General features: G+C 50.3%; 12 protein-coding genes across 12 annotated transcripts; 7 read left to right on the top strand and 5 right to left on the bottom strand.

Moving 5' to 3' along the window:
* Window positions 1-1129: 1129 nt before the first annotated feature.
* fhdA (putative transcription factor Tos4) lies at window positions 1130-2733 on the top strand (the record flags this gene model as incomplete). The annotated part of the gene is made up of 2 exons (XM_056884150.1): window positions 1130-2653; window positions 2707-2733. 2 exons carry the CDS (start codon window positions 1130-1132, stop codon window positions 2731-2733), a joined length of 1551 nt encoding a protein of 516 aa, XP_056742428.1.
* A 1089-nt stretch (window positions 2734-3822) lies between these two features.
* N7443_004093 (uncharacterized protein) lies at window positions 3823-4077 on the top strand (the record flags this gene model as incomplete). The annotated part of the gene is made up of 1 exon (XM_056884149.1): window positions 3823-4077. One exon carries the CDS (start codon window positions 3823-3825, stop codon window positions 4075-4077), a length of 255 nt encoding a protein of 84 aa, XP_056742427.1.
* Window positions 4078-4382: 305 nt separating this feature from the next.
* Window positions 4383-8080, top strand: N7443_004092 (regulator of nonsense transcripts 2; the record flags this gene model as incomplete). The annotated part of the gene is made up of 5 exons (XM_056884148.1): window positions 4383-4407; window positions 4463-4507; window positions 4570-7730; window positions 7784-7925; window positions 7977-8080. The coding sequence occupies 5 exons, from the start codon at window positions 4383-4385 to the stop codon at window positions 8078-8080; spliced, it is 3477 nt and encodes a 1158-aa protein (XP_056742426.1).
* Window positions 8081-9060: 980 nt separating this feature from the next.
* On the bottom strand, window positions 9061-10032 carry N7443_004091 (coiled-coil-helix-coiled-coil-helix domain-containing protein; the record flags this gene model as incomplete). The annotated part of the gene is made up of 3 exons (XM_056884147.1): window positions 9061-9322; window positions 9377-9728; window positions 9840-10032. 3 exons carry the CDS (start codon window positions 10030-10032, stop codon window positions 9061-9063), a joined length of 807 nt encoding a protein of 268 aa, XP_056742425.1.
* A 212-nt stretch (window positions 10033-10244) lies between these two features.
* N7443_004090 (thiamine diphosphokinase) lies at window positions 10245-11364 on the top strand (the record flags this gene model as incomplete). The annotated part of the gene is made up of 3 exons (XM_056884146.1): window positions 10245-10359; window positions 10418-10497; window positions 10582-11364. 3 exons carry the CDS (start codon window positions 10245-10247, stop codon window positions 11362-11364), a joined length of 978 nt encoding a protein of 325 aa, XP_056742424.1.
* A 608-nt stretch (window positions 11365-11972) lies between these two features.
* Window positions 11973-13147, bottom strand: N7443_004089 (uncharacterized protein; the record flags this gene model as incomplete). The annotated part of the gene is made up of 3 exons (XM_056884145.1): window positions 11973-12699; window positions 12771-12998; window positions 13068-13147. 3 exons carry the CDS (start codon window positions 13145-13147, stop codon window positions 11973-11975), a joined length of 1035 nt encoding a protein of 344 aa, XP_056742423.1.
* A 439-nt stretch (window positions 13148-13586) lies between these two features.
* N7443_004088 (putative mitochondrial carrier protein) lies at window positions 13587-14896 on the bottom strand (the record flags this gene model as incomplete). The annotated part of the gene is made up of 2 exons (XM_056884144.1): window positions 13587-14624; window positions 14696-14896. 2 exons carry the CDS (start codon window positions 14894-14896, stop codon window positions 13587-13589), a joined length of 1239 nt encoding a protein of 412 aa, XP_056742422.1.
* Window positions 14897-15347: 451 nt separating this feature from the next.
* Window positions 15348-16553, top strand: N7443_004087 (Cell division control protein 3; the record flags this gene model as incomplete). Its single annotated transcript, XM_056884143.1, has 1 exon — window positions 15348-16553. The coding sequence occupies one exon, from the start codon at window positions 15348-15350 to the stop codon at window positions 16551-16553; it is 1206 nt and encodes a 401-aa protein (XP_056742421.1).
* Window positions 16554-17169: 616 nt separating this feature from the next.
* On the top strand, window positions 17170-18531 carry N7443_004086 (glucosyl-3-phosphoglycerate synthase; the record flags this gene model as incomplete). Its single annotated transcript, XM_056884142.1, has 1 exon — window positions 17170-18531. The coding sequence occupies one exon, from the start codon at window positions 17170-17172 to the stop codon at window positions 18529-18531; it is 1362 nt and encodes a 453-aa protein (XP_056742420.1).
* Window positions 18532-18712: 181 nt separating this feature from the next.
* Window positions 18713-19006, top strand: N7443_004085 (uncharacterized protein; the record flags this gene model as incomplete). The annotated part of the gene is made up of 1 exon (XM_056884141.1): window positions 18713-19006. One exon carries the CDS (start codon window positions 18713-18715, stop codon window positions 19004-19006), a length of 294 nt encoding a protein of 97 aa, XP_056742419.1.
* A 158-nt stretch (window positions 19007-19164) lies between these two features.
* N7443_004084 (GNAT family N-acetyltransferase) lies at window positions 19165-19815 on the bottom strand (the record flags this gene model as incomplete). Its single annotated transcript, XM_056884140.1, has 1 exon — window positions 19165-19815. The coding sequence occupies one exon, from the start codon at window positions 19813-19815 to the stop codon at window positions 19165-19167; it is 651 nt and encodes a 216-aa protein (XP_056742418.1).
* A 789-nt stretch (window positions 19816-20604) lies between these two features.
* Window positions 20605-21576, bottom strand: N7443_004083 (glutathione S-transferase; the record flags this gene model as incomplete). Its single annotated transcript, XM_056884139.1, has 4 exons — window positions 20605-20722; window positions 20777-21156; window positions 21212-21279; window positions 21333-21576. The coding sequence occupies 4 exons, from the start codon at window positions 21574-21576 to the stop codon at window positions 20605-20607; spliced, it is 810 nt and encodes a 269-aa protein (XP_056742417.1).
* Window positions 21577-22436: the final 860 nt, after the last annotated feature.

Raw genomic sequence — 22436 nt, 5'->3', positions numbered from 1 at the left:
GCTGTGTCAATGTGTTTTCAAAAGTGGTGAAATCAACCTAGGTTAGTTTGCTTGGTATCTTGACCGTCTTTACCACCAGTGTCTTGAAACTTTCAATGCCCTAGAAAATGCCCCTAAATGGCGCCAGCAAAATGTGAAACCCTTCATATTGGTTCCTATTGACTCTCGAGATGAATAAAAAGAATTACAGCCATACTAGGTTCTCAATTGAAGCGTCTTGTTCCACTTGCCTGGGGCGGTTGAAGTGGGCGTAACGGTCACCACGCGCCCGCGTTGAGCCCCGCAGAGCAGAATTTGACAGGCGTGTCGAAATTAGCTTGAAAGTTTTGCCAATTAGACCGAAAACCAGCCTCCATTTTCTAGTCTCGTACGAATAGAGTAAAATTGGGTAGCTCATCATTCGTCCATGTTCTATAGCCGGAGCTGTCGTGGCTGTTCACGCTTGCCTTGAAATTTTCACCAAACACCGTAACATAATCTAGGGAGGCGTAAAATGGCCTTTTAATTCAGTTATAAGTCATTCAATACCACAGATGACGGTCACGACTACCAGACATACCTGGAGGAGACTGTCATACTGCATACTCCGACTCGCGTGTGGTCACGATCCACCGACACGTGACTTCAGACGCGACCGCGCTTTGTCGGAACTCGAGTATAGAAAAGACGACAGCTCCATTATTTAGTCCTCTATAGCGCAAATCACGCACCTTGCAAATTCAAGTATTAAAACAAATAAAATAATCTCTAGTAACAGTTTAGGAAAGGTCAATTGGGATCGTGAGAGGATAGTGGAGCCCATGAACCCTCGTCGGCGCCTATCGAACGCGTCTCGGGCTGTAAGCGTGCATTTCCGCGCAGGGCGAACGAGACGGTCCGCCCCAGGGCATTCCACCACCACCACACACCTTCTTCACCTTTTTCTCCCAAGCCCTATCCTCCCTTCTCCCCTCCAATCTCTCCATCTCCCTATTCTTCTCTTTAGAAGAGGTCTTGGTCCTCTTCTACACGTCTCCATTCTTTTTTTTGTTTTCTATCGGGAACCCACGACGCGAGTCTCTTGAGCTCGACTCAAGTCCTCGCTAAGAAAAAAAAGGAGCTCGTGTGGATTTGGCACCACTCTCGAATCATGGATTCTTCTCCGTCTAGAAGCTCACTGGGCCCAGCGGCCGGCGTCAAGCGGCCTGCTGCCCTGCTGCCTGCATTTGAGCCCTTGAGCTCGTCGCCCTCTCTCCCGAGACCCCAGAAGCGTGTTGCACGCGAACCCGCCGTGTCGACCTATCCCACCCCGGTCCCAACCTCCTCGACTCATATAATGTCCTCCTCGCCACCCGGTATTTCTGCCTCTCGCGCGTCGGCGCGTCGTACCTTCTCTGCCGCGTCCGAACGTGCTCCCCTGTCCGCCGTGCCTACACTCATGCTGCCCGAGAATGGTGAGCCCCTACTCATGGGTCGGTCAAGTGCTTCGTGCCAACACCAGCTAGCTGCTAGCCGTATGATATCTCGTGTTCATGTGAAGGCAACCTACAAGCCGGCACCGAATCCCTTCGACCGGGATAGGGTTGAGATCATGTGCATGGGATGGAATGGGATCAAGATTCACTGCCAGGGCAAGAAGTATGATTTGGCCAAGGGAAAGACTTTCACGTCGGATATCAAGGATGCGGATATTATGATTGACGTACACGAGGCTCGTGTTTTGGTGCAATGGCCTCGCACTGAGAATGATAGAAAGGATTGTCCGTCCACGGACTCTGAACAGACTTGGGATGAAACTACCCCAACTCAGAAGCGTACCATCAGAGTACTTCAGGACAGTCCATTTGCTGAAAACCAGCGTCTGGCTTCCCCCGTTTCGCCGTCGCCTGCCGTGCAACGTGCTATCCCTCCATCCTCGCCCATCTTCACTCCCTCCCGTGCCCGTGCTGCAGTTGTTGTTTATGAAGATGAAGGCTCTCCTTTAAAACGCCACAATACCGTTGGTGGAATTACTTCCCACAGTGCTCGTCGAGCTGCTGCCATTCTCCAGGGCTCGCAATCCAGCGATCTCAGCTTTAGACCCGAGGACGAGTCAGATAACGACGAGGAAAACGACCCTATCATACACTCCTTCGGTCCATTTGGTGAAAACTTGCTTCCTCGTATGGCTTCTTTCCATGCTGGTGATTCGCCCGTTCGCCCTGTACGCTCGCCACGCCTGCTGCCCGCCCAGCCTCTTCAGCCTACCCAGTCTCTACGGCAGCCATCCACCACCCAGGATGAGAAGGAAGATGATGACCTAACGCCAACGAAGGATCGGTCTCAGCCCGAAGACGAAAGCTTTGAGCGTGTTCGCAATCACGCAGTGAACCAGCTCGCTTTCTCCCGTCTGTCCTCGACTCCCTTCTCCACCATCCTCAACAATCTTCCCCCGTCCTTCTGGAGGTCAAATGCACACAATCTTTCTGGCCCAGCTCGGGCTGAAATCCGCTACATACTTGAAAATACAAAGTGCATTGGCAAGGTTGCTCGTGAAGGCAAGGATGCCGCTGGCAAGCCGCTCGAGAGCGAGTACTATTACATCCCTGACTATGACGATGATGACATGCGCCGTGAGACCGTCGTGAATAACCTGAGGAAGCCCGGTTTGCGAAATTGCCGCAAACAGCACAAGGTATGTCTTTCCCCGAACTCAGTCCGGACCCAACCATAGCTGACACATACCAGCAATACTTCTGGCGTAAGCCAAAATGAATGCCTGGCTCCGACTCTTCTATCAGACTTCAACCCTTCCATTTCCCAATGGTTCGGCTCTCAGTACATATTTACAGTTGTTCTAAGTCACCCCAATAGGCACGGTGACTCGCATAGCGTGGCGTGAGGCATACCCTGATTTTAATCCTTTTCTCGTTTCCTTCTCTTTCAATATTTCCCCCGTTCTAGCATGGAGGTGTACGATGTGAGGTGCTTCGGCACCCTGTGTATCGTTTGTTTGTCCTCTTGGGACTTGAGCTTGATGCGTGATGCTTCCCTTGACCCGACGGCCTTTTCTCGTTTTGCCATTTGCTGAACTGCACCCCTGGTCCTGTTAATGCTCTGACGCGCGCAATTGTTCTTTATGCGTATTGTGGCGATACCAGGCATCTGGGTGATGTAGACCATGTATCTTATCCTTGCTTTTTGTTCTTGTTTGCTGCGGCCTTCGTTGAGGGTTCGATGCTGTTATGACTTGTACGTTAGCTTATTGAAATTCAAAAGTCCTAGTCAATACTTCGTTTCTGTATCTATCTTGAGTGGTTGATGTCCTGAAGGTAGTCATGTAGATTTGGAGCTGTATGATGCTAATGTAGCAACTGGGTGCTTTCAATGATTTTGGAATGCAACACAGATAAGCTATGCTATGACGGATTGCTGAATTTACTTGTTTCAAGTATCACGGCTTGGTTTTCCTGCGGGGTTTATGTTCAGGGTACTTTGGATAGCTTCGTAAATGCGACATCAAACACTATTTGCGGACTAGGTAAGGTCTAGGTAAGGTATACGACGAACGGCCAGAAGATTCTAGTCAGGCCGCAAGACAAATACTTGGTAGCATACTTTTTGCCTGTTGTCTCAAACGACCTATACTCTGTTCGTCCATAGCAAGTCACAATGTACCTGAGTGGTACGTCTTAAAATAACCGTCATAATATCTCATCGTCACCAAACTCGCCACTTGAGCGTATCAAACCCCGCATCAACGCTGGAATCAAACTTGTCCTGTAAACTATCTCTTCTCAATCCATGACTACGGTGTTCATTTAATCCAACCCTCGTTTACGAAGACTCCAAGCTCCGCGCACTATGCAGTCCACTATCCACCAGGGTCCATTCCCAGATCGGTCTCGAGAGCAAGCAACCCCTCCGTTCGAGACCGTCTCTCATGAGAACCACGAGCCACAGGATGTCAAGGAGGAAACTGTGTCCGAGCAGAATTGGACACCACGAGTCGATCGCCGACAAAGTTGGAGTCATGAGGATCAGAAACACCAGATGCAGGAACGATTGATGCAGGTTGAGCAGGGCCGGGAGTCTGGTTTTAGCGAAGAAGGACGCTAAAGACGGGTTGGAGTCAAGAGCGAAGAGAGCAAGCGATCGGGAAAGAGGCACTTTAAATTAGTAGTCGAGTTCAAAATAACATATCGAGCTCACAAAGATCAAAGTGGGCAGCTACGTAGTGGATAAAAAGTGAACCTCCGCACCGCCTTAGGAACATCCCGCCCGCACAAGGAGCTTCAACCTCCCCTCCCTGTGCCAGTCTTCACTGCACTCACCTCTCCTTTCCCCAATGTGGCGTTCACGTCACTTACATCTTCTTGACGTTCTGAAGGGTTCCCTCGATTGAAAAGGCCCCGACCGCACCCATGGCCATGGACCGCCAGAAGAAAAGTATGCCAGAGCCACTCCAGGTCTCCGCGATCGGCCACTGACATCTTATCCGTAGGGGAGCTTCGCGATCTGAATGAGAGAGCCTGGGCCGGTGAAACCGGTACGAACCAACAAGTCATTGACGTCCTTCCTGAGCTCTGAGAAACTGATTCGCCCGCATAGATGTCTTCCCCGTCAGCAAGTCTCTCGACTCAGCCCTGAAGAAGAATACCGCTTTCATTAAACGTCTTCGCACTGGAATCAGCGCATCCGCACAGTCCACCTTCCTATCCGATATCCGCACCCTTTCGCTGCACAAGTATCTTTCCGAGATCATCTCCGCCTGCTATGAAGGCCTATGCAAGCTCAAGACACCCGGTGAGATCGCCGTCGGCGTGGAGATTATCAGCGCGCTGCATCAGCGATTCGGTCCTGCGGAGTTTACTAGGCAGATCGGTTGGTTGCTCGGCCGTGGCCTGAGCTCTCCGGACAAAGCGGCGCTCAAGAATTTGACGGGTGAGCTACGCGAGCGCGAGGAGAAGGAACGGTTGTCGCGACACCGGGTTCTTCTGCGCATTGTTACGGAGCTATGGCTTGTCTGTGCGCTTAGAACGCTGGATGACGTCGAGCGGCCGGAGGATCTGGGCGCTAAGACTAAAGACAATGTTTCTGGAATCGCGGGCAAGTTGCCCGATGCCCCGCTCAAGAGGCCTGCTGCTGCTTCAAAGGAGCAGGATAAGCAAGCTGAACCGTTCCCGCTGGAGGTCTTGAAAGAGCTACTCGGACATGACCGTGATCATACCAATTTGCCGCTTGCAGTGCTTTTCGTCAAGAGTTTCAGCTGGGATATTCTCGGTGCGAAACTTGCTGAGGATGGTAGAAGGACTGTGGAGGCTGATGGCGCTACGACTACGACTGAGCAGGAGAATACCGAGGGTGCTACTGAAGCAGCTGAAGCAGATCCGCCTTTGACACCAGAAAAGACCCAGCAGCGTTTTAAGAATATTCTGAACAGGTACTTGGATGATGTGAAAGCGCACGTGGTTCGCGACCAGAAAGCGCTGGCAAGCCAGAGCCGCCGCAATGCCGAGGCATACGTCAAGAGTGGTGAAATCTTTGAAGATCGCCAGTCGAATTTCGAGAAGCAGACCAAATCGCTGGAGAAGCTTTTGGCCAATACTCAGGTTCTCTGCGAGGCCCTGGGGGCCGAGATGCCCGATTTGGTTGAGAAGGAAACCGCTGATGCATCTTCGAGTGGAGGAATCGGCCTTGTGAAGACCACAGATTACCTTCGTGGACAGGGTGACGGCGCTGGTATCTGGGAAGATGAGGAAGAACGCCGTTTCTACGAGAACCTTGTTGACCTGAAAGGAAAAGTGCCTGCAGTTCTGCTTGAAGATGGCAAGAAAAAGAAGGGCGACACTGAAGAGTCCACAAAGAAGAAGTCTGATGGCGAGATCTCGGCTGATACTGAGAAACCTGAAACATCGGAGGAAAGGGCTGGCGCAGACGCAGACGATCAATCAACTGCCATCGCGAGCAAGACTGTTGGTGCTCAAGTTGATACTTTACTAGGCAAGCTTCCGGAGCTGCAAAGCAAAGACCAAGTGGATCAGTTTGCCTTGGACTTTTGTTTCGTCAACTCGAAGGCGTCTCGCAACAGGCTGGTTAAGGCTGTCTCGGATATTCCCAAGGGACGCATTGATCTCTTGCCGTTGTATTCGCGTTTGGTAGCCACTCTGGGGCAGTATCTGCCAGATATTCCGCAGGGACTGACTACCTACCTGGACGAAGAATTCCGGAGTCTCCAGCGACGCAAGGCCAAGGAGTTTCTAGGTCAAGTGCGCATGGGAAATGTGCGCTACCTGGCAGAACTGACAAAGTTTGGCGTGGTGCCAGAGCACATCATCTTCCACTGTTTCAAAGTCTCTCTTGACGATTTCTCCCGGATGAACATCGAAATCATCGGCAACCTCCTGGAGAACTGCGGTCGTTACCTCTTGCGCAATCCGGAGACTGCACCGAGAATGGCGTCTTTCCTGGAGACGCTGAGTCGGAAGAAGGCCGTTCAGCACTTGGCGCAGAATGAGCGCATGGTCATTGAGAATGCTATCTACTATGTCGACCCGCCGCCGAGGCCCGCCATCCAGCAGAAAGAACGCACTCCGATGGAGCAGTACATTCGCCGACTAATCTACCTGGACATGAACAAGCGCAACTACACCAAGATCCTGAAGACCGTCCGCAAGCTCCACTGGGAGGAGCAGGAGGTTGTTGAAATTCTGGAGCATGTTTTCAGCAAGCCGGTCAAGGTGAAATATGGCAGCATCCATCTTCTGGCAATTCTTGTCAGCGCTCTCTACCGTTATCATCAGGACTTTGTGATCGGTATTGTCGACAACGTCCTGGAGCAAGTCATCTTGGGCCTGGAGCTGAACGACTTCAAGTTCAACCAGAAGCGCATTGCCGAAGTAAAATATCTGGGTGAGCTTTACAACTACAAGATGATTGATTCTCCTGTCATTTTTGATACTCTGTACCGCATTATTACTTTCGGCCACGAAGGTGGCACCCCAGTTCCCGGAAGAATCAGCATGTTAGATCTTCCCGATGACTTTTTCCGAGTTCGTCTGGCCTGCACTCTGCTCGATACCTGCGGCCACTGCTTCGATCGAGGATCCGCGAAGAAGAAGCTGGATTTCTTCCTTACTTTCTTCCAGTACTACCTCTTCACCAAGGATCCAATGCCCATGGACGTGGATTTCCTAGTCCAAGATACTTTCTCTTCCCTCCGACCCGCATGGACGCTAGCTACCGAGCCCGAAGAGGCAACTCGTCTCTTCAGCGAGGCAGTGGCTCAAAATTACAACTTGCCCGAGTCTGAGCGCCCCATCGAGCCCGACGAAGAAGACCCAGATAGTAGCTCCTCGGACGAGGATTTGGAAGATGATGCGATTCCCGAGATCGAAGAGGAAGGTGAATCAAGCGACGAAGCCGAGGCTGAAACATCTGGACCCAACCCGGAGGGTGAAGACGAGAGCGACTTCGAAGACGAGCAGATTGTTGTAACGCGCCAGGAAGAAGAGCGAGACCCTGCAGCTGAGGCCGATTTCGATCGAGAGTTCGAGAAGATGATGGCCGAGAGCGTGGACTCGAGACGCTTTGAGCGTAAGGCTGTCTTTGATATTCCTCTGCCAATGAAGCGTCCTCCTCGCGATGCTACATTGGCCGAGTCCGCTGAATCTGCCGAGGCTTCGTCTGAGGCTCCTACGCCCGTACCAGAACCGTTCGCGCCTAAGACCATGGCGTTTTCTCTGATGACAAAGAAGGGGAACAAGCAGCAGGTAAGAATACATCGACCCAGGAACTTAATCAACTTGAAACTAAGAGCCAATAGACTCGCACTATCGACCTGCCATCCGACTCAACGTTCGCTGTTGCTATGCGCAGCCAGCAAGCGGCTGATCGAGAAGAGCAGCAACGTATCAAGAACCTAGTCCTGAACTACGAGGCAGCCAACGAACCCGAGCCTGCCGAGAGTATGTCACCCACCCATGCACTTAATCCGATCTCTCCTAACAGACACAAAGCCTTTGAGAAACGCATGCCTACCAACCAGCGAGTCGACAAGTCCGCAGCCAACCGCACCGCCTTCCGGTCCCGCAAGCTCCAACTCAGCGACGTGAACTGGTAATGAATGTATTGAACTATGGAACATGAACATAAACATGTTTCCTTATCTCTGCTTATATTTACACGGCACTTCATCTGCGACGCAAGATGAGAAGAGCCTCGCCGAGGACGTTCATCTGTTCTTGTGAAGCTATATGCGCTGAGTTTCATCCATGAAATCGCCAGTCTCCAGTGCTCTGAATATATGACTTCAAAGTCTTGAAGTGCATCTTCAAAATTGACTTCTAGTCGATCGTCATCCGCAACTGTGCTAACGCCTTCTGGATGAATTGTATCTTACCGGGCATACTGGCGTCAGCCTAAATTTTCACTCGTGAGAGTCAAACAGCCTGGCGGCCTGGTGTCTACCATCAATGGACGAGACACGTCCAGGGGACGAGGAGATGACAAGAATGAGGATGAAGACGAGAGTGAAGAACACGACACGATGCCTATGTTTTCCCGTTTCATGGCGTCTTTCACTGTTATGCAGTAGAAGCAATGCCAATATTTTTATTTCTGAAATTTACTCCAGATGATGTAATCTCTCATATCAAACTCAGTGATGTGGTTCCTTCAAATGGTCTAGACCTTGCTACCATATGAGATCCCTGATGCTAGTGGGTTCATCAACTATGCCATTGGACTATATCCCTTCTATTCAGCATATTGCATAGATATCATAAGAAGAAGACGAGACAAAGAAATTCATGATGTAACAAGTCTATTCTAGCTCATCTCTTTTGGTGTCCGAAACACAAAGAAGCACAGGGCATACCAATACACTAAGTTACATAGTGAGACAAAGAGTGGAAACATAGGAGCGCAGAACGGGGGAATGGAAATGCTGAGAAGATCGTGGGAGAGGAGAATGCGAGTCAAGGGCGGGAGACGACGAAGGCTTTTAGTTATATAATACACGCACCCGATCCCTGCGACTAGCATTACGAGCGAGCAGCGAACAATGCTGAGTCAAGGTCAGATATGCGGGGAATTGTGCACTTAGTTCTTGTCCTCGGCGTCGTGGGCGGCCTTGGGAACAAGGGCCTCAGCCTCGGCGTGCTCGCCCTTCTCGGAGATGTCGGCCTTCACCTGGGCGTTGGCTTCCTTGGCGCGGGCGCGCTGCTCTTCGGGGTGTGAGGAGACGTCGATCTCGGCGGCCGAGGGGGCTTGTTCGGAGGGGGTGGCGCCACCCTCAACTTCATCGTCCTCCAGCTCGGCGCCGTACACCTCAGGGTGTTGGCGGAAGCAATCTTGCATGCCCCTGCGGAGTTGTTAGTATTGGCTTTGAATCGGCAAGGTTGGCATAATCACGTACTTGAACTTGTCAATGCACTCGATGCCCTTGGGCTCCTCCTGGGAATACACGAAGCAGCTAAAAGCGGCCCTAAACTCCTCGCCGCACGGCCCGTGGGCCATGCCGCCCAGGCACGGGCAGTCCCAGTTGATTTCACCAGTCTCGGGGTTGAATGCAGCGGACTCATCCATCTCATCGACATCCTGGGCAGTCACAGTACCCTGGGGCTTCTCTTCGGACTTCTCAGCCTCTGTGGCGGCAGGCTTCGGCTGAGACCGGGCAGCCTGTTCTTGACGGGCCTTGGGGGTGATGGAGTCAAGGGTAGGGAGGGAAGATTCATCGGCGGGCTCCTTCTTAGAGTTCAGGATGGAGACTATAAAGAAGAACTGTTAGCACACATCCAAAGGCCCTGGCCCGAGATGCGACTGTCCCGAACACTTCGCGCCTCAGGTACCGGACGGGGAAAAAGCATGGAATGACGTACAAGATGGCTCCTGGGCGAACACGCTGCTGGTGTTGTAGTAGTAGACGGCTCCGGCGGCCAGACCCAGGCGAACAGCGGTATTCTTCCAGCTTCTCGACTTCGGCGCCGGACCGGTGCTTATCAATCGGGTGCTCGCCGGGCCACGGGCGACAGTAGGCGCGCGGGCAAGCGCGCGGACGGCAGGACGGAACATTATGGTAAGAATGGCACGAATCCGCGAAGGACCTCCAGGGGACGAGGGAGGGGAGAGGAAGGAATGAAGGATGATCGCGGAGACGAAGTTGAGAGTGGGAAGAGAAGTGGAGGCCTGAGGATCGAAGGTGCCGGCCAGCCAGTCACGTTGCGCGGATCGCAGTTGCACGCGACTTCCCTTCAACTTTCATCAAATATCACTTATCAATTGTCATGGAGTGGGATCCAAGTCGCTTCTTTCGCGTCACAGGGAGCCCGTCTCCTTATGCGCTACTCATTTTGAATCAGCCAATCAACGAAAGTGCATTTGGTGTATTAAGTGAACATGGTGTGTTGAGTCTTATCTGTTGGCTTTGACTGCTGTTCGCATTCTGACTGCTGTCTAGCATCCTATATCATCTGTGCCGATGGCGGTGCCAATCGTCTATATGATATGATGAAGAAGCACGCAAAGGAAGCCACAGAAGTAGGTACACCTGTGAGCTCAAGACTCGTTTAGCCTGACCAAGTGTCTTACTTCTACTCGAGACGCATAAGCTGACAGCTCTAGTTACCCGACCGGATAGTCGGGGATTTAGACTCTTTGCGTCCATTGGTACGGCAGTACTATGAAAAGATGGGCGTGGCCATTGTGGAAGACGAAGATCAATATTCAACAGACTTCACCAAATGTCTGAAGTATCTTAATGGGCATGTCGCAGAGATTATCGCCTCTCCTAGACAGCAGAAGCTAGACTCCTCTGTCAAGCATGGCAATGCAGCTGGAGATCTACAGGCTCAACCAGCCCAAACTCCGACCCTTGAGATCGTGATATTGGGTGGCTTAGGTGGCCGTGTCGACCAGGCCTTCTCACAGATCCATCATCTGTATATGATGACGCAGAACCAGCGAGAACTCCGCGAAGCTTATCAGGCCAACGCTGATAGTCACTGCAACAAGCCTGCTGCGGGTGGAAACCTCTATCTCGTCTCCGAGGAGAGCATTACCTTCATTCTACAAGAAGGGAAGAATATCATCCGCACACCGGCGACCAGGCGTCCAGATGTCGAGGCTGAATCTCTCGAGTCACAAGCGGATGACAGCGAGACATCGCGGAAACGAAAGCGCGATCAAGAAGCGGAGTACTTCTTCGAAGAGAACATCGGCATCATTCCTATCTCCGCAGCTGCCTCAATCACTACGAAAGGATTTGAATGGGACGTACAGGATTGGCGTACGGAGATTGGAGGGCAAATCTCAACGAGCAACCACATCCGCGCGGATACGGTGGAAGTTGAGACATCGGTGCCGGTACTATTTACGGTGGAGCTGGCGGAGAGGTTGAAGAGGTGATAAAGCCCCTCTCCTACCGGACACGTATAGACGGATTTAGTTTCACAGTTACTATAATGCTTGTTGATACCCCTTATAGACTCAACCATGACCAAACGCATTAAAGAGGCCGGAAACACGAATTCACAACCTACAAGAGGGAACCAAGAGGGCCCAAACCCAGAAAATAACCCAAACCCCGGCGCCTTGTCTGGCTGAAACGAGAGAACAAGAAGATAGAAGAAGGAGAAAACAAAACAAAACAAAACCCAATATCACATATCGCATCATCGCATATCCCAGACTAAAACTCAAACCCTAACCCGCGAGCTCTTCTGAATAAGGAACAAAAATTGGACGGCATGTAGTGAGGATCCCACAACAATACCTCCATACAGGAGGACATCAACTAACAATATAAAATACTAGTATGGCTTGTAAACCCGACTAGCAGCACGCGAACAGAGGGTGGGGAAATGAATCAAGACAAAAACAGAACAGATTCGCATCCTTCGACACTATTCATTAAAAAAAAAAAAAAAAAAAAGAAGGCCATGCTGGTATGCGTACTCACAATCCACCGCCTATACAAACCAGAGCAGATGCAGCAAAGCCCACGACTCACGACCTTAGGAGCGTCGCAAGATAGCCTCGTACAGAGTCCCGATAACGCCGATAGCAGTTCCAGTCAACATACCCTTCCAGCGACCAGGAACAACAGCGTTGACCTTGACAATAGTGTAGTTGCTGAAGAGATCAAAGTAGTTGAAGTGCTCCACAAAGACCTTATACACCAGCAAAGCCTTCGCAATGTTAAAGGTAAGCGGATCAAAGCTGGCACGAGTCGAAGCCGAGCGAGTCCGACGAACAGACTGCCCACCAGTCGCAGCCATCCAGCTCAAGTTAATGAACCAAGCCGCAATCAAAGGCAATACGACGCTGGTAAGTGCCCACAATGTCAAAGAAGCCCAGAACTCGCCGGTGATCATCACGAACACGTCGGGGACCTTGATCATAATTTCCGGCAGGTGGATCGCGTCCACGGCGGGGGTGTTGGCGAGGTGGCGCATAGGGAAAAGTGACTTGATCACGCTGGACCCCTCCAGACAGATGAGGATGGTCTCGACGGCCTTGAGGCTGCTCAGCATTGCGCGCACGCTGTACGAGTGCTCTAGGAAGCCACTGTGGTCCCAGGCGTTCTCCAGACCCTCGCGCATCTTGGCGGTCTGGCGATCGATACTAGCGGCCACCAGGGCCGGCGAGGCAGGGACATCGAAAGAGGCTTGCGGAGTGCGGACCGAGCTAGGGGTCCGGGTAGGCTTGGTGATTGCGGGTTTGGAGCTCTCGTCGGAGGAGCTGTCGCATTAGTTAGTAAGATGTCGCATGGTGGCGCGCAACGCACAATGAGGGGGGCAGGATGGACTTACGGTTCGCTTTCGACTTTGGTCTTGGGCTTGCGACCAGGGGTCTTCTTGACGGGGGAGATCTCGACCTTGGCCTCGGACGTGCGCTTGGCTGGTGTCTTTCTGGGTGTGGCGACACCCAGGCGCTCGTAGAATTTACTAAGCTTGCTGTCGGTCATGAAGATGGAACTGTTGTCGCTCAGGTGCTTGTCCAGCGCAATTGCGAGGTCATTCTTGTTAAAGTCCTCATATCTATATCACTTGTTAATATGCGTGGTGCTCGCGCGACAGATGTAAACAAGGTAAACAAGGTAAACATACTCTTGCAGATCGGTGCGCTCGGCGAAGTCGACGAGGTCGGGCTTGCGCAGCGACTTAAGATAGGGAAGACCGCTTGTCATGTTGGGCGGTTAGTGTATCGGATTGATCAGGATGATAGGTAATCACCAATGCATCCAACGAGATACATGTAATTTTAATCTAGTAAGAGGGGAGGATGTAGATGCAAGGAGGGGGATCCGTTGTTTACGCGGATCGCCAAAACAAAACACGCTAGCGCGTCTTTGTTCGACCTCGGAATTCTGGAGCTTTGCGAGTCCAGTGGTTTTCCCTGACTTGGGACTCCATATTAAATACTGTGTTTTCTTGAATTCTATGTATAGTGATTTGAAGCAAAAGCTATGGCTATGGTACACGGGCCCCAAAGAGGGCCACATTCTAGGTCTATCACAAAGGGAGATGGGAGTATACAAAACAAAGCACTCCCTAATACTTCAAAGAAATGGTCCAAACGCCGCCCCAATGAATGAAGTTCCATCAAATAAAGGTTAAAGAGGGTCCTCAAAGTGGCGTTTCTGCTTGGAGCTCCTGCCAGGACTCGAGTTGCTTGAGGAGGTATTGATACATGACCAGCATGGTTCCGCTCTGGATGCTGGTCCACACACCGCGCGGGCCAACGCCGCGGAACCACCCCGCAAATCCTTCGGTGCGATAGATCATCTTCAGGCCCGTGAACACGGAAGATGTGTCTAATCGCGGTGCACCCGGCGGTGAGACCGAGGTGGAGGGTGATGAGGTGGAAATAGGTCGCGAGTGTGGATGCGACGCGTGGGAATGCGATGATCCCGCGTGGGGTCTGTGATCGCCGCCGTGTTTTGTGCTTTTCGACCCGGTGGAGGGCTCGGGGTGGTTTACTTGAGTTTGAATGCGCGTTTTGACAACGTCGAGCGGACAGGTAATGACACCAGCCATACCGCCGGCGGTTGCAGCTGTCAAAATTTCCAATCCCAGACCGATATCTCGCTTGCCGACCCATTCCTTGGCCAAGGTCTGTTCTTGTTCGTAAAAAGCGAATTGCAGGGCTGAAAACGGCAAGTCGCGGAATATGGTCGCCTTGTAGCCGTGGAACAGGGCTGAGTACCCTTCTTTCCGCACGATGGTTCGGAATGCATCGGTTGTGCCATGATAGTTGTATCCTGAGTGGAAGTGCGGGTTGTTATACCGGCCCTGCAGCTGAAGTCGGGTCTTAAGCACCTCGGACGGCACATAAACAACTGAAGCGGCCAAGTCTGCGAAAAAACCGCCGGATAGGTACGCCAAACTGGGGTTGATTCCAGAATCCAACATCAACCTCTTAGTGAACTCGTACACTCCGAAGAAGATCACGGTACCCGGGAACGATCCTAGGAAAGCCGGCGTCACTCCACTGTATAATCCTCGGCAGAGTCCTTCTTGTCGATAGATTGTCGCGTATGATGAGCCCATCGATGTGTATTTGGGTGGGAAGGTCGGGTCGCCTTGTTGCCTGGTCTTGACTGTATCCAACGAATGCATCAACATATCACCGCAGCATCCTCCGATACCACCTGCCAGCATTGCCTGCAGATTAAACTCATGTTAGCTCCCTTATATCCCATTGCGCGGTTTCTACCATCGGAACTGAGTCGTACATGAAGATACGGTGGCCGGGGCTCCTCCTCTAGTAAATCATCCGGCGCATGGCGGGCCGCGCCGCCGGACATTATCTGGCCATCGAAGCCGAATGTAGGCTGGTTCAGTGTGGAACCAGCAAGGTCATGTGCAGTACTCGTGTTCGAGTCCGAGTTCTCTGTTGTCGAGAACAGGCCGAGCACTCGCGAGGTCAGGCTCATGGCAATATGGGCCGAGAATCCCGCTGTTTCCGTCGGGGCCTTCGAGATTGATGGGGGATGCCGAAGGGAAAAGTAAAGAAGCAGCCCCCGGTTAGACGTGTAAGGAGTGACAAGAAAAAGGGTGAGTAATGGGAGATCTCTCCGTGAATCTCGGGACCCGAATCAAAATTCTGGTCGGCGGTGTTTTTCTTTTCTCCGCCTCCGCCCTGCCTCAGGCAGTGCGTGCGTCATTGTCGGGTCCCCGAACTGCCCGTCGAGACCGCCTGCTTTAGATTACAGTGGGTATAGAAGCGTCGTTTCAGGCATCGCTTGGCTCAACCTCGTATCTCCTTATCTACCTCATGGGCTTGACAAACGGCTCGATTGATAAGCTCTTTCTGAATAAATCATACTTTTACTTGATTTCCTCCCTATTCACTCCCTTTAGCGTCTTCGATTCAAATTGGGCACCATGACTTGCGCCAATAGGCCCAGTACCTTAATTGGCCTTCCAGTCGAACTTCTATTGCTGATTTCAGATTTCCTATCACCAGCTGATATAGCATGTCTTGCAGTCTGCAACCATAGACTGATGGGGTTGTTTGCCTCCGAAGACAGTGCCACATTCAATGGCCGGTTACAAAAAGGTCTGCCCGGAGATATGGAAGACGAGAGGTCCCTCTTTTTGGCCAGACTCTCATTTGACCTACCTGAATATTATCTATGCTCTGCTTGTTTAAGTCTTCATATATGGTCAAAATTTCCATCTCCAGCAAAATTTGAGCCCCTCAAATGCTTCTCGTCTCTGGATGTTGATGATAATGAAGACCGCTGGCTGGTCCAAGGCCTCGCAGGTCTATACTATCCAGCATGGTGTCGCTATCAACTTCAATTTACTCATGTATACCTGGCCATGAGACGATTCTATCATGGGCTACAATACGGCATCTCCACAGACTCCCTCTTCCACACGGAAGTACGAGTAGATCGCCTACGCAGTAACAGCACACCGCAATCCCCAAATAGATCAGCATTGACCCCGGAAGAAAAGCACCTCAGCGAAAACAAGACAAGCCTCACCTCAATTGAAGCCCGAGTTTGCCCGACAGCGCCCAGCCTATGCTTACGCATCCAAGGTTTGGCAGTAGTGAGACGCCAGAATGCATCCCGGCTACTCCCGCAAGGAAATACCGTCTGGGTATGCGGACACGTTACAAACGCGACACCGAACTTTTCAGAGCATGTTAGCTCTCATATCTCAGCGTACAGCTCTGGTGTGCCCAAAGCAGCTGAATTTGGAAAGTGTTCTAAATGTAACACAGAATGGCATGTCGAGCTGCGCGACTTGGGGACTCATGATGTGAGCTTGATCTTCACCCGGTGGATCGATGTTGGGCCTGGACTTTCTCCTGAGGATCCTAGGTGGAGGTCACTTTTGCTGTATCAGAATGAGTACGAGGTTGATCCCCAGGACGTTATCTTTAGTCCTCGGTTACGGTTTGAGAGTAGCTTGGTGGAGGGTGGTACGAAGAACACTATGTCGGATGAAGAATTGTACCTTCGAAATGCTTCATTTTTGGAGGAAAAAAGATACATGGCTGCAGGAGGACCTACTGCGGTAGAATCCACGCAGCCTGAGTCTCGACGACGTCGCTCGTCTGGTTGCGTGGCTATGTAAATAGGATCTGTGGCTGAGATGTATATACGAATGTAAATTCTGTACGATAACGAACGCAATGAGATCTGTGGCGATCTTCCTTCGGGGTTGTACGATGGTTGCATGAGCTGAGATAGAGTTCTTCTGCACCTAGAACTAGGCTCATGCATCAAAAGTGACGTATTTCTCCGAGCGTAACAGATTAAGCTAATCAGATCCAGCTGATACCATGGGAAGTGACCAACGGTGAAGCTTTCTTCCAGTTAAACTGAGCACACATGGATACAATCATCCCCATTGTTCCCACACCTATAGACAGACTTCGTCTAATCTCTAGGGTGCGCACCCTTCCTAGATCGTGGCTTGTGTGAAGCGGGACTAGGGGAATTCGTATTGATCAATCTAATTATACCTTAACCAATGGCTTCTTTAGATAAGCATCCATCAATTGAAAAAAGACTAGTAATGTAGTACAGCACATGCATCATGACGCACGGATCTCAGGAGCTGCATCTTACGCCGGTTAGTGGTTGAGACGATCCTGTTGCTCGCCGCACTATAAGAGTGTACTTGAATTTCGAAGCTCTACTTTCTCGCAAAGGGGTCTTTCGTCCACATATTCTCTCAAATCAGAAGAATGGGTGACGTCGGTTCGGTCCATTCTCATCTATGCCAGGAGGGACTGTCTCATTGGCTTGAGAAGAACCGCTTTGCCCACACCGACTTTTCAATACGTGAACTAGCAGTGATTGTCCGTGAAAAACATGTGAAGATTACTGTTTTGATTCCCGCCAAGGAAGTTGCAGCTACTATAGGCGACATCATTAAGAAAGCCGTTCGCCCATTGGTCGATGCTGGTGTTGTTCGTGAAGTTATTGTGATTGATGCGGCATCGGAAGATGGGACTGCTAAAGTCGCGAAAGAAGCTGGTGCTCAGGTTCTCCAGCGGATCGACATTGCAACAGAGCTAGGTCCTAGCAAAGGGAAAGGCGACGCTCTTTGGAGAGGACTCCTTTCGACTGGAGGTGATATTGTTGCCTTTTTAGATGGAGATACTGAAGACCCCGTTCCAGCTCATCTGGTGGGGATTCTGGGGCCTCTAATCATGTTTGATAACATTCAGATGGTACGAGCTTGTTTTGACCGCCCCTTCAAGGCACAGAATGGCTGTGTTAGCCCACATGACGGCGGGAGAGTGACAGAGCTTCTCGCTCGTCCAGTCTTGAACAGGCACTGGCCCGAGTTGGCTGGATTTAGACAGCCACTTGCGGGCGAGTTTTCAGCCAGGCGGAGTCTCCTGGAAAAACTCCATTTCCCCGTAGGATATGGGGTTGAGATCGGAACCTTGATTGATGCATACCGTCTTGTCGGTCTCAATGCTCTTGCGGAAGTTGACATTGGACAGAGACAAAATGTCCATAAGCATCTTCGAGATCTTACGATCATGGCAGGCACGATACTAGGTACTGCAGAAAGGCGTGTTGGAAGAGAGAAACCCGGCACGGAAAGGATGTTCATACCCTGGTTGAATGATTATCAGAATATTGACACGATCGAACGACCGCCTATCCAAATTTACCGAACTGGTCAGGGGAAATATCCAAGTCCACCGTTTGTCATTGTTGAAGGGGTTCGCATGTTCCGCGATATCGGCGGTAGCCCTGTCTCAGGTCTACGAAAAGGTTTGATCTTTCGCAGTGGCGACCCATCGACCATGACCCAGCTTGGTATAGCGAGGCTAATTGAGCTGGGAATTGAAAGAATCTACGATCTACGAAGCCCTATTGAGTTCGAAGGCCACCATTCAGTCCATGGAACGAGCCATCAGTGTACTTTGGCATCAGAAACCTCACCCATATACCCTGACCGAATTCGTGATTTTGGGATCGAACGGGTGATTGTCCCTGTATTCGCAGATGAAGAATGGCACCAAGACCGACGAGACTCCCGTCTTCGCCAGTATGCCTGTGCTACCGAGGTGGATACTCGACTTGCCTAGTATCATGAAACACTACTAACATAAGAACCAGGGCTATGCTGAGGCATATATGCACGTTCTTCGTTTAGGCACGAAAGCCTTTCTTCCCATTTTTCAACATCTAGCCCAGCCAAACCCTTCGCCAATTTTAGTGCATTGCACCGCTGGGAAAGACAGAACCGGTGTGACTTCTATGCTGATAATGCTTCTGGCTGGCTGCAATAATGACTCCATCGCTGATGAATACGCTCTCAACGATCTGGATAGCACGCGAACGTGGGGAGTTCAGGTTACTAGGAGACTTCTGGCACAGCCAGGATTGCGTGGAAAGGTTGATGCAGTTGAAAATGTTGTGCGCGCGCGGAAGTCATACATGCTGGCGACACTTCAGAGGTTCAAACAGGAGTTTGGCACTATCGAGGCCTATTGCAAGATCATTCTTGGACTGGATGATAGCGCATGTGGGAATATTAAGAAGAACCTTTTGAGGTCATGATAGCTATTTATATGCCTATTTAGCTTGTTTCTCGCGAGTTTGTTTTTTTATTTTTAGCTCTTGGTTGATATAACCCTCGCTTTGTTCATTCCATTTAGACTATCTAGCTAATGTCTTTGATTTAGGGATTCAACCTATCACTCTAGATCTAGGTCTCCTTAACTAGAGGGGAAATAACGGAATCCGACAAGCTTCTTCGAGTGATCCTCACTCCCATCGGTCCATTCTCTGAATTTTTCAAATCCCGCCTTCAGCAAGACCTTCTGACTCGGAACATTTTTCTCCTCTGTGATTGCAATAAGATGCTCATCTACCTCACCTTCACCAGCAACCATCTCCTGTTCAACCCTGGACTCCCGTTCTGTCCTTGGCAAATCACTCCACATTCTTAGCCATGCGCTTAGAAATTCAGACCCCAATCCACGGCCCCAAAAATTCTGTCGAAGCATATATCCAATTTCAGGCCAGCCATGCTCCGCAGGGTAAAGGTGGCAGCCCCCGATACCGATAAATTCGCCTGTATCTTTCAAACAGATAGCGCAGTTGAAGGAGGCTGCATCATTCGGCGGCAAGAAGAGATTCAACTTTGACCGAGTCTCTTCGATATCTCGGTCAATACGACCGGCCGATGTCCATTGCATGACATCTTCTTCCCGTCGCAAGGTGTATAATGCTTCCAGGTCTGTTTCTTGAAGAGCCCGGATGATAAGACGATTCGTTGTCACTGCGGCCCGCTCGCTATTAATGGGTAGCGGCGATGTTGGTAGTAGTGACTTCACAGTCACGAAAATTGATTCGCCCCAAGACATGACTGCGCGATTGACTTCTCAGATGTTGTGGAGTGTCTGGGTCTGTTGAATCTGACAGGTGGGGGTTGTGTTTCGACTAGCCCCGGCAAGTTGAAGAGGAAGAGAAATCTTCGATTCTAAGTTCTACCCACCGAGAATATTAAGTCGAGGAAAGAAAAAGAAAGCAGGACTTTATAATCACTCCTGCTACAATGGCGCTCCTCCAGGCAGCAGTCAAGGAAACAGCTTCTACCGGGAACATCCTCCAAAGATCGAGGCTACGTGAAAAATACAATCAAACACAAATCCACAACAGGAGAAACAAACAAAACATCCTCTAACTTGCCGGAGCCCCAAGAGAGCCATGTGGTCTGACTATAAGGACTCTGTGTGAAACTAGTGTGGGCTAGTGTGGTTGACAAGCGAGCCGCGATCCGATAACACTTCGGCCGATGCCGCTTGTATAGTAGTCTAGAATGCCGCAAAGTAATTAAAGAATTCTATGTCTATAGAGTAACATCCTGGGAGCCTCCTTTCAGGCGAACCCTTTTTTTTTTTGTTGCCCCAAACCCAGCCTCTCAATTCACCGGTTCACTTTGCTGTAAAGTGGAATTTTCTCCAGGAATGTCTTTTGAACTGATCACCTCAACTCTGGTCGAGCTCATCGAACCCAAGGACTTCTTTCCTTGACTCAAGCACCGTCTAATGAAAGCTTTGCAGGAGTGCAACAACGGCCGCATAAGCACTATGCACGCACATAGAATGCCCAGATTGAGCTCTAGAACCGCCCAGGTAACCTCGAAAGCGCCACTAGCTGTCGAGCTCATTAGCAAGGATAATCTCCAGGCCTGGAGTCAACCTACCAGTCAGATTGTCTGTTTGGTAATTAACCAACTCGACAACGCGCAATATACCAAATATACACACCCTGTCATCAATTAGTACACCAGAACAGGCAATAACAGAAGCACAGGAAACGTACAACCCTCCAAAAGCGAACAAAATCGTAATGCGGATCTTTTCAGGCCGAGCAAGCTTCATTCGCCATACAATCACAATCGGTATAACCAGAAGAACCACATCCTCTGCAAGGGCCAAAGACCCCATCGTAATCGCAAACGCCTCTTGATTGTCGTTGCATTTGCCGTCAATGGTCCTTATCCAGAAGTACCGAGGCGGCAAGCATTGTAGAGCATTACCGACGATGGCTGTGATGCCCCATGCTACCGTGAAGACTATCAATCCGGTTGTGACCTCCTGCCAGGGTCCAACGATAGATAGTAAGCGGCGAATTAGAAAGATAATGGAGATTTTCACGAAGACGTGGGCGAGTACCCAGAATTTTTGTCCAAGCCAGAATATCTAAATTTAAACGATTAATTGGTCTGTTTTCGTGATAGATGGCATGAAATCGTACGAGTGAAACCCGTCCCTGCGTTTGCCGGGGTAATGCCCAGATATTGTATCCCACACCGTTTAAAGCGGCTATCAAAGTCAGCATATTGAGTATTTCAATCTTCATCGAAGGTCAATTGTACCGATTATGACGCATGCGCTAAGCAAGTATGAGAAAACAATACCAATTCCCATAAAGACATCCTCGAGAGCCGGTTTCCAGGTCGTCTTTCGTCGGCTGTATAATCGGAGAAGAAATGAGATAGTGGTCACCAGTACAAAGGCGATTGCAAGCGCTATAAGTATCCTACTCCAGTGGGCAGGTTCTTGTTGGTTTGCATCTGTTCCTACTGTGACGTATCTGGTCTCAAGGGGAAGAAAGAGCATGTCCGGCTTGGTATTGGCGGTTTCCTCCAGGCATTGAAAACATAAATTTTTTTCGGAATATTGCTTTAATAGGATCGTGGTGTCCACATATCGGGAACATGTTTCTACGGTTATACAGTGGTGGCGGTGGTGAAAGTGGTGAGATCACCATCGCTCCTCGTGGCTAAAAAAAATCAAGGAACATAATGCAGATGTGAGAACTTCGATCGATCTCGCTTCAAGTTAAAATTCAAAAATAGATATTAAAAAGTGCATGCCAAATGTATGGCTTCTCCATAATGAGGAGGCAAAAGAAATCTCAAAAAAATATTTGCCCTCAGCCAGGATCGAACTGGCGACCTTCGGATGGCAATCCTGTTAACAGGACCGTCAAGGTGCGATGCTCACAATATGAGACCGACGTCATAACCACTAGACCATGAAGGCATTTGATAACGTGATCGAGATTTTAATGCTTTATGTTGATCAACCTATGCAGCGGGTCCGGGATTCTAGGCTCTTCATGTTGAATACCGCATGGTCCGAGGTTTCTCACAATGTCGAAAAGACTAACGGAAATTCAGAGCATCGAATAACGGGCTAACAAATGTGTACAGGGCATAACGAGGCAATCACCGTATGTAGCACAAATGCACGAGAGCAATTGGTCTAGAAGCTTATCTCGATCCGCTAGATAAGAAAAGCCAGAAACAGAATATATTGTCGTCATCACTGTAATCACTGTAATCACTGTAAAAATACTATCAAAATAAAGCACATCTGGTATACTGGCGAAGAACTGCAAAATGAAATGGCTTTGCGAATTTCTAGACAAAACGAACAGAGAACATGGCGTTGCGTTGCGTATAGCATCATCAGGG

This window comes from Penicillium atrosanguineum, assembly GCF_028827265.1.
Source record: "Penicillium atrosanguineum strain IBT 20685 chromosome Unknown utg000003l_segment0_segment0, whole genome shotgun sequence".
NCBI classification, from domain to species: Eukaryota; Fungi; Ascomycota; class Eurotiomycetes; order Eurotiales; family Aspergillaceae; genus Penicillium; species Penicillium atrosanguineum.
This window is presented reverse-complemented; position numbering and strand designations above follow the sequence as displayed.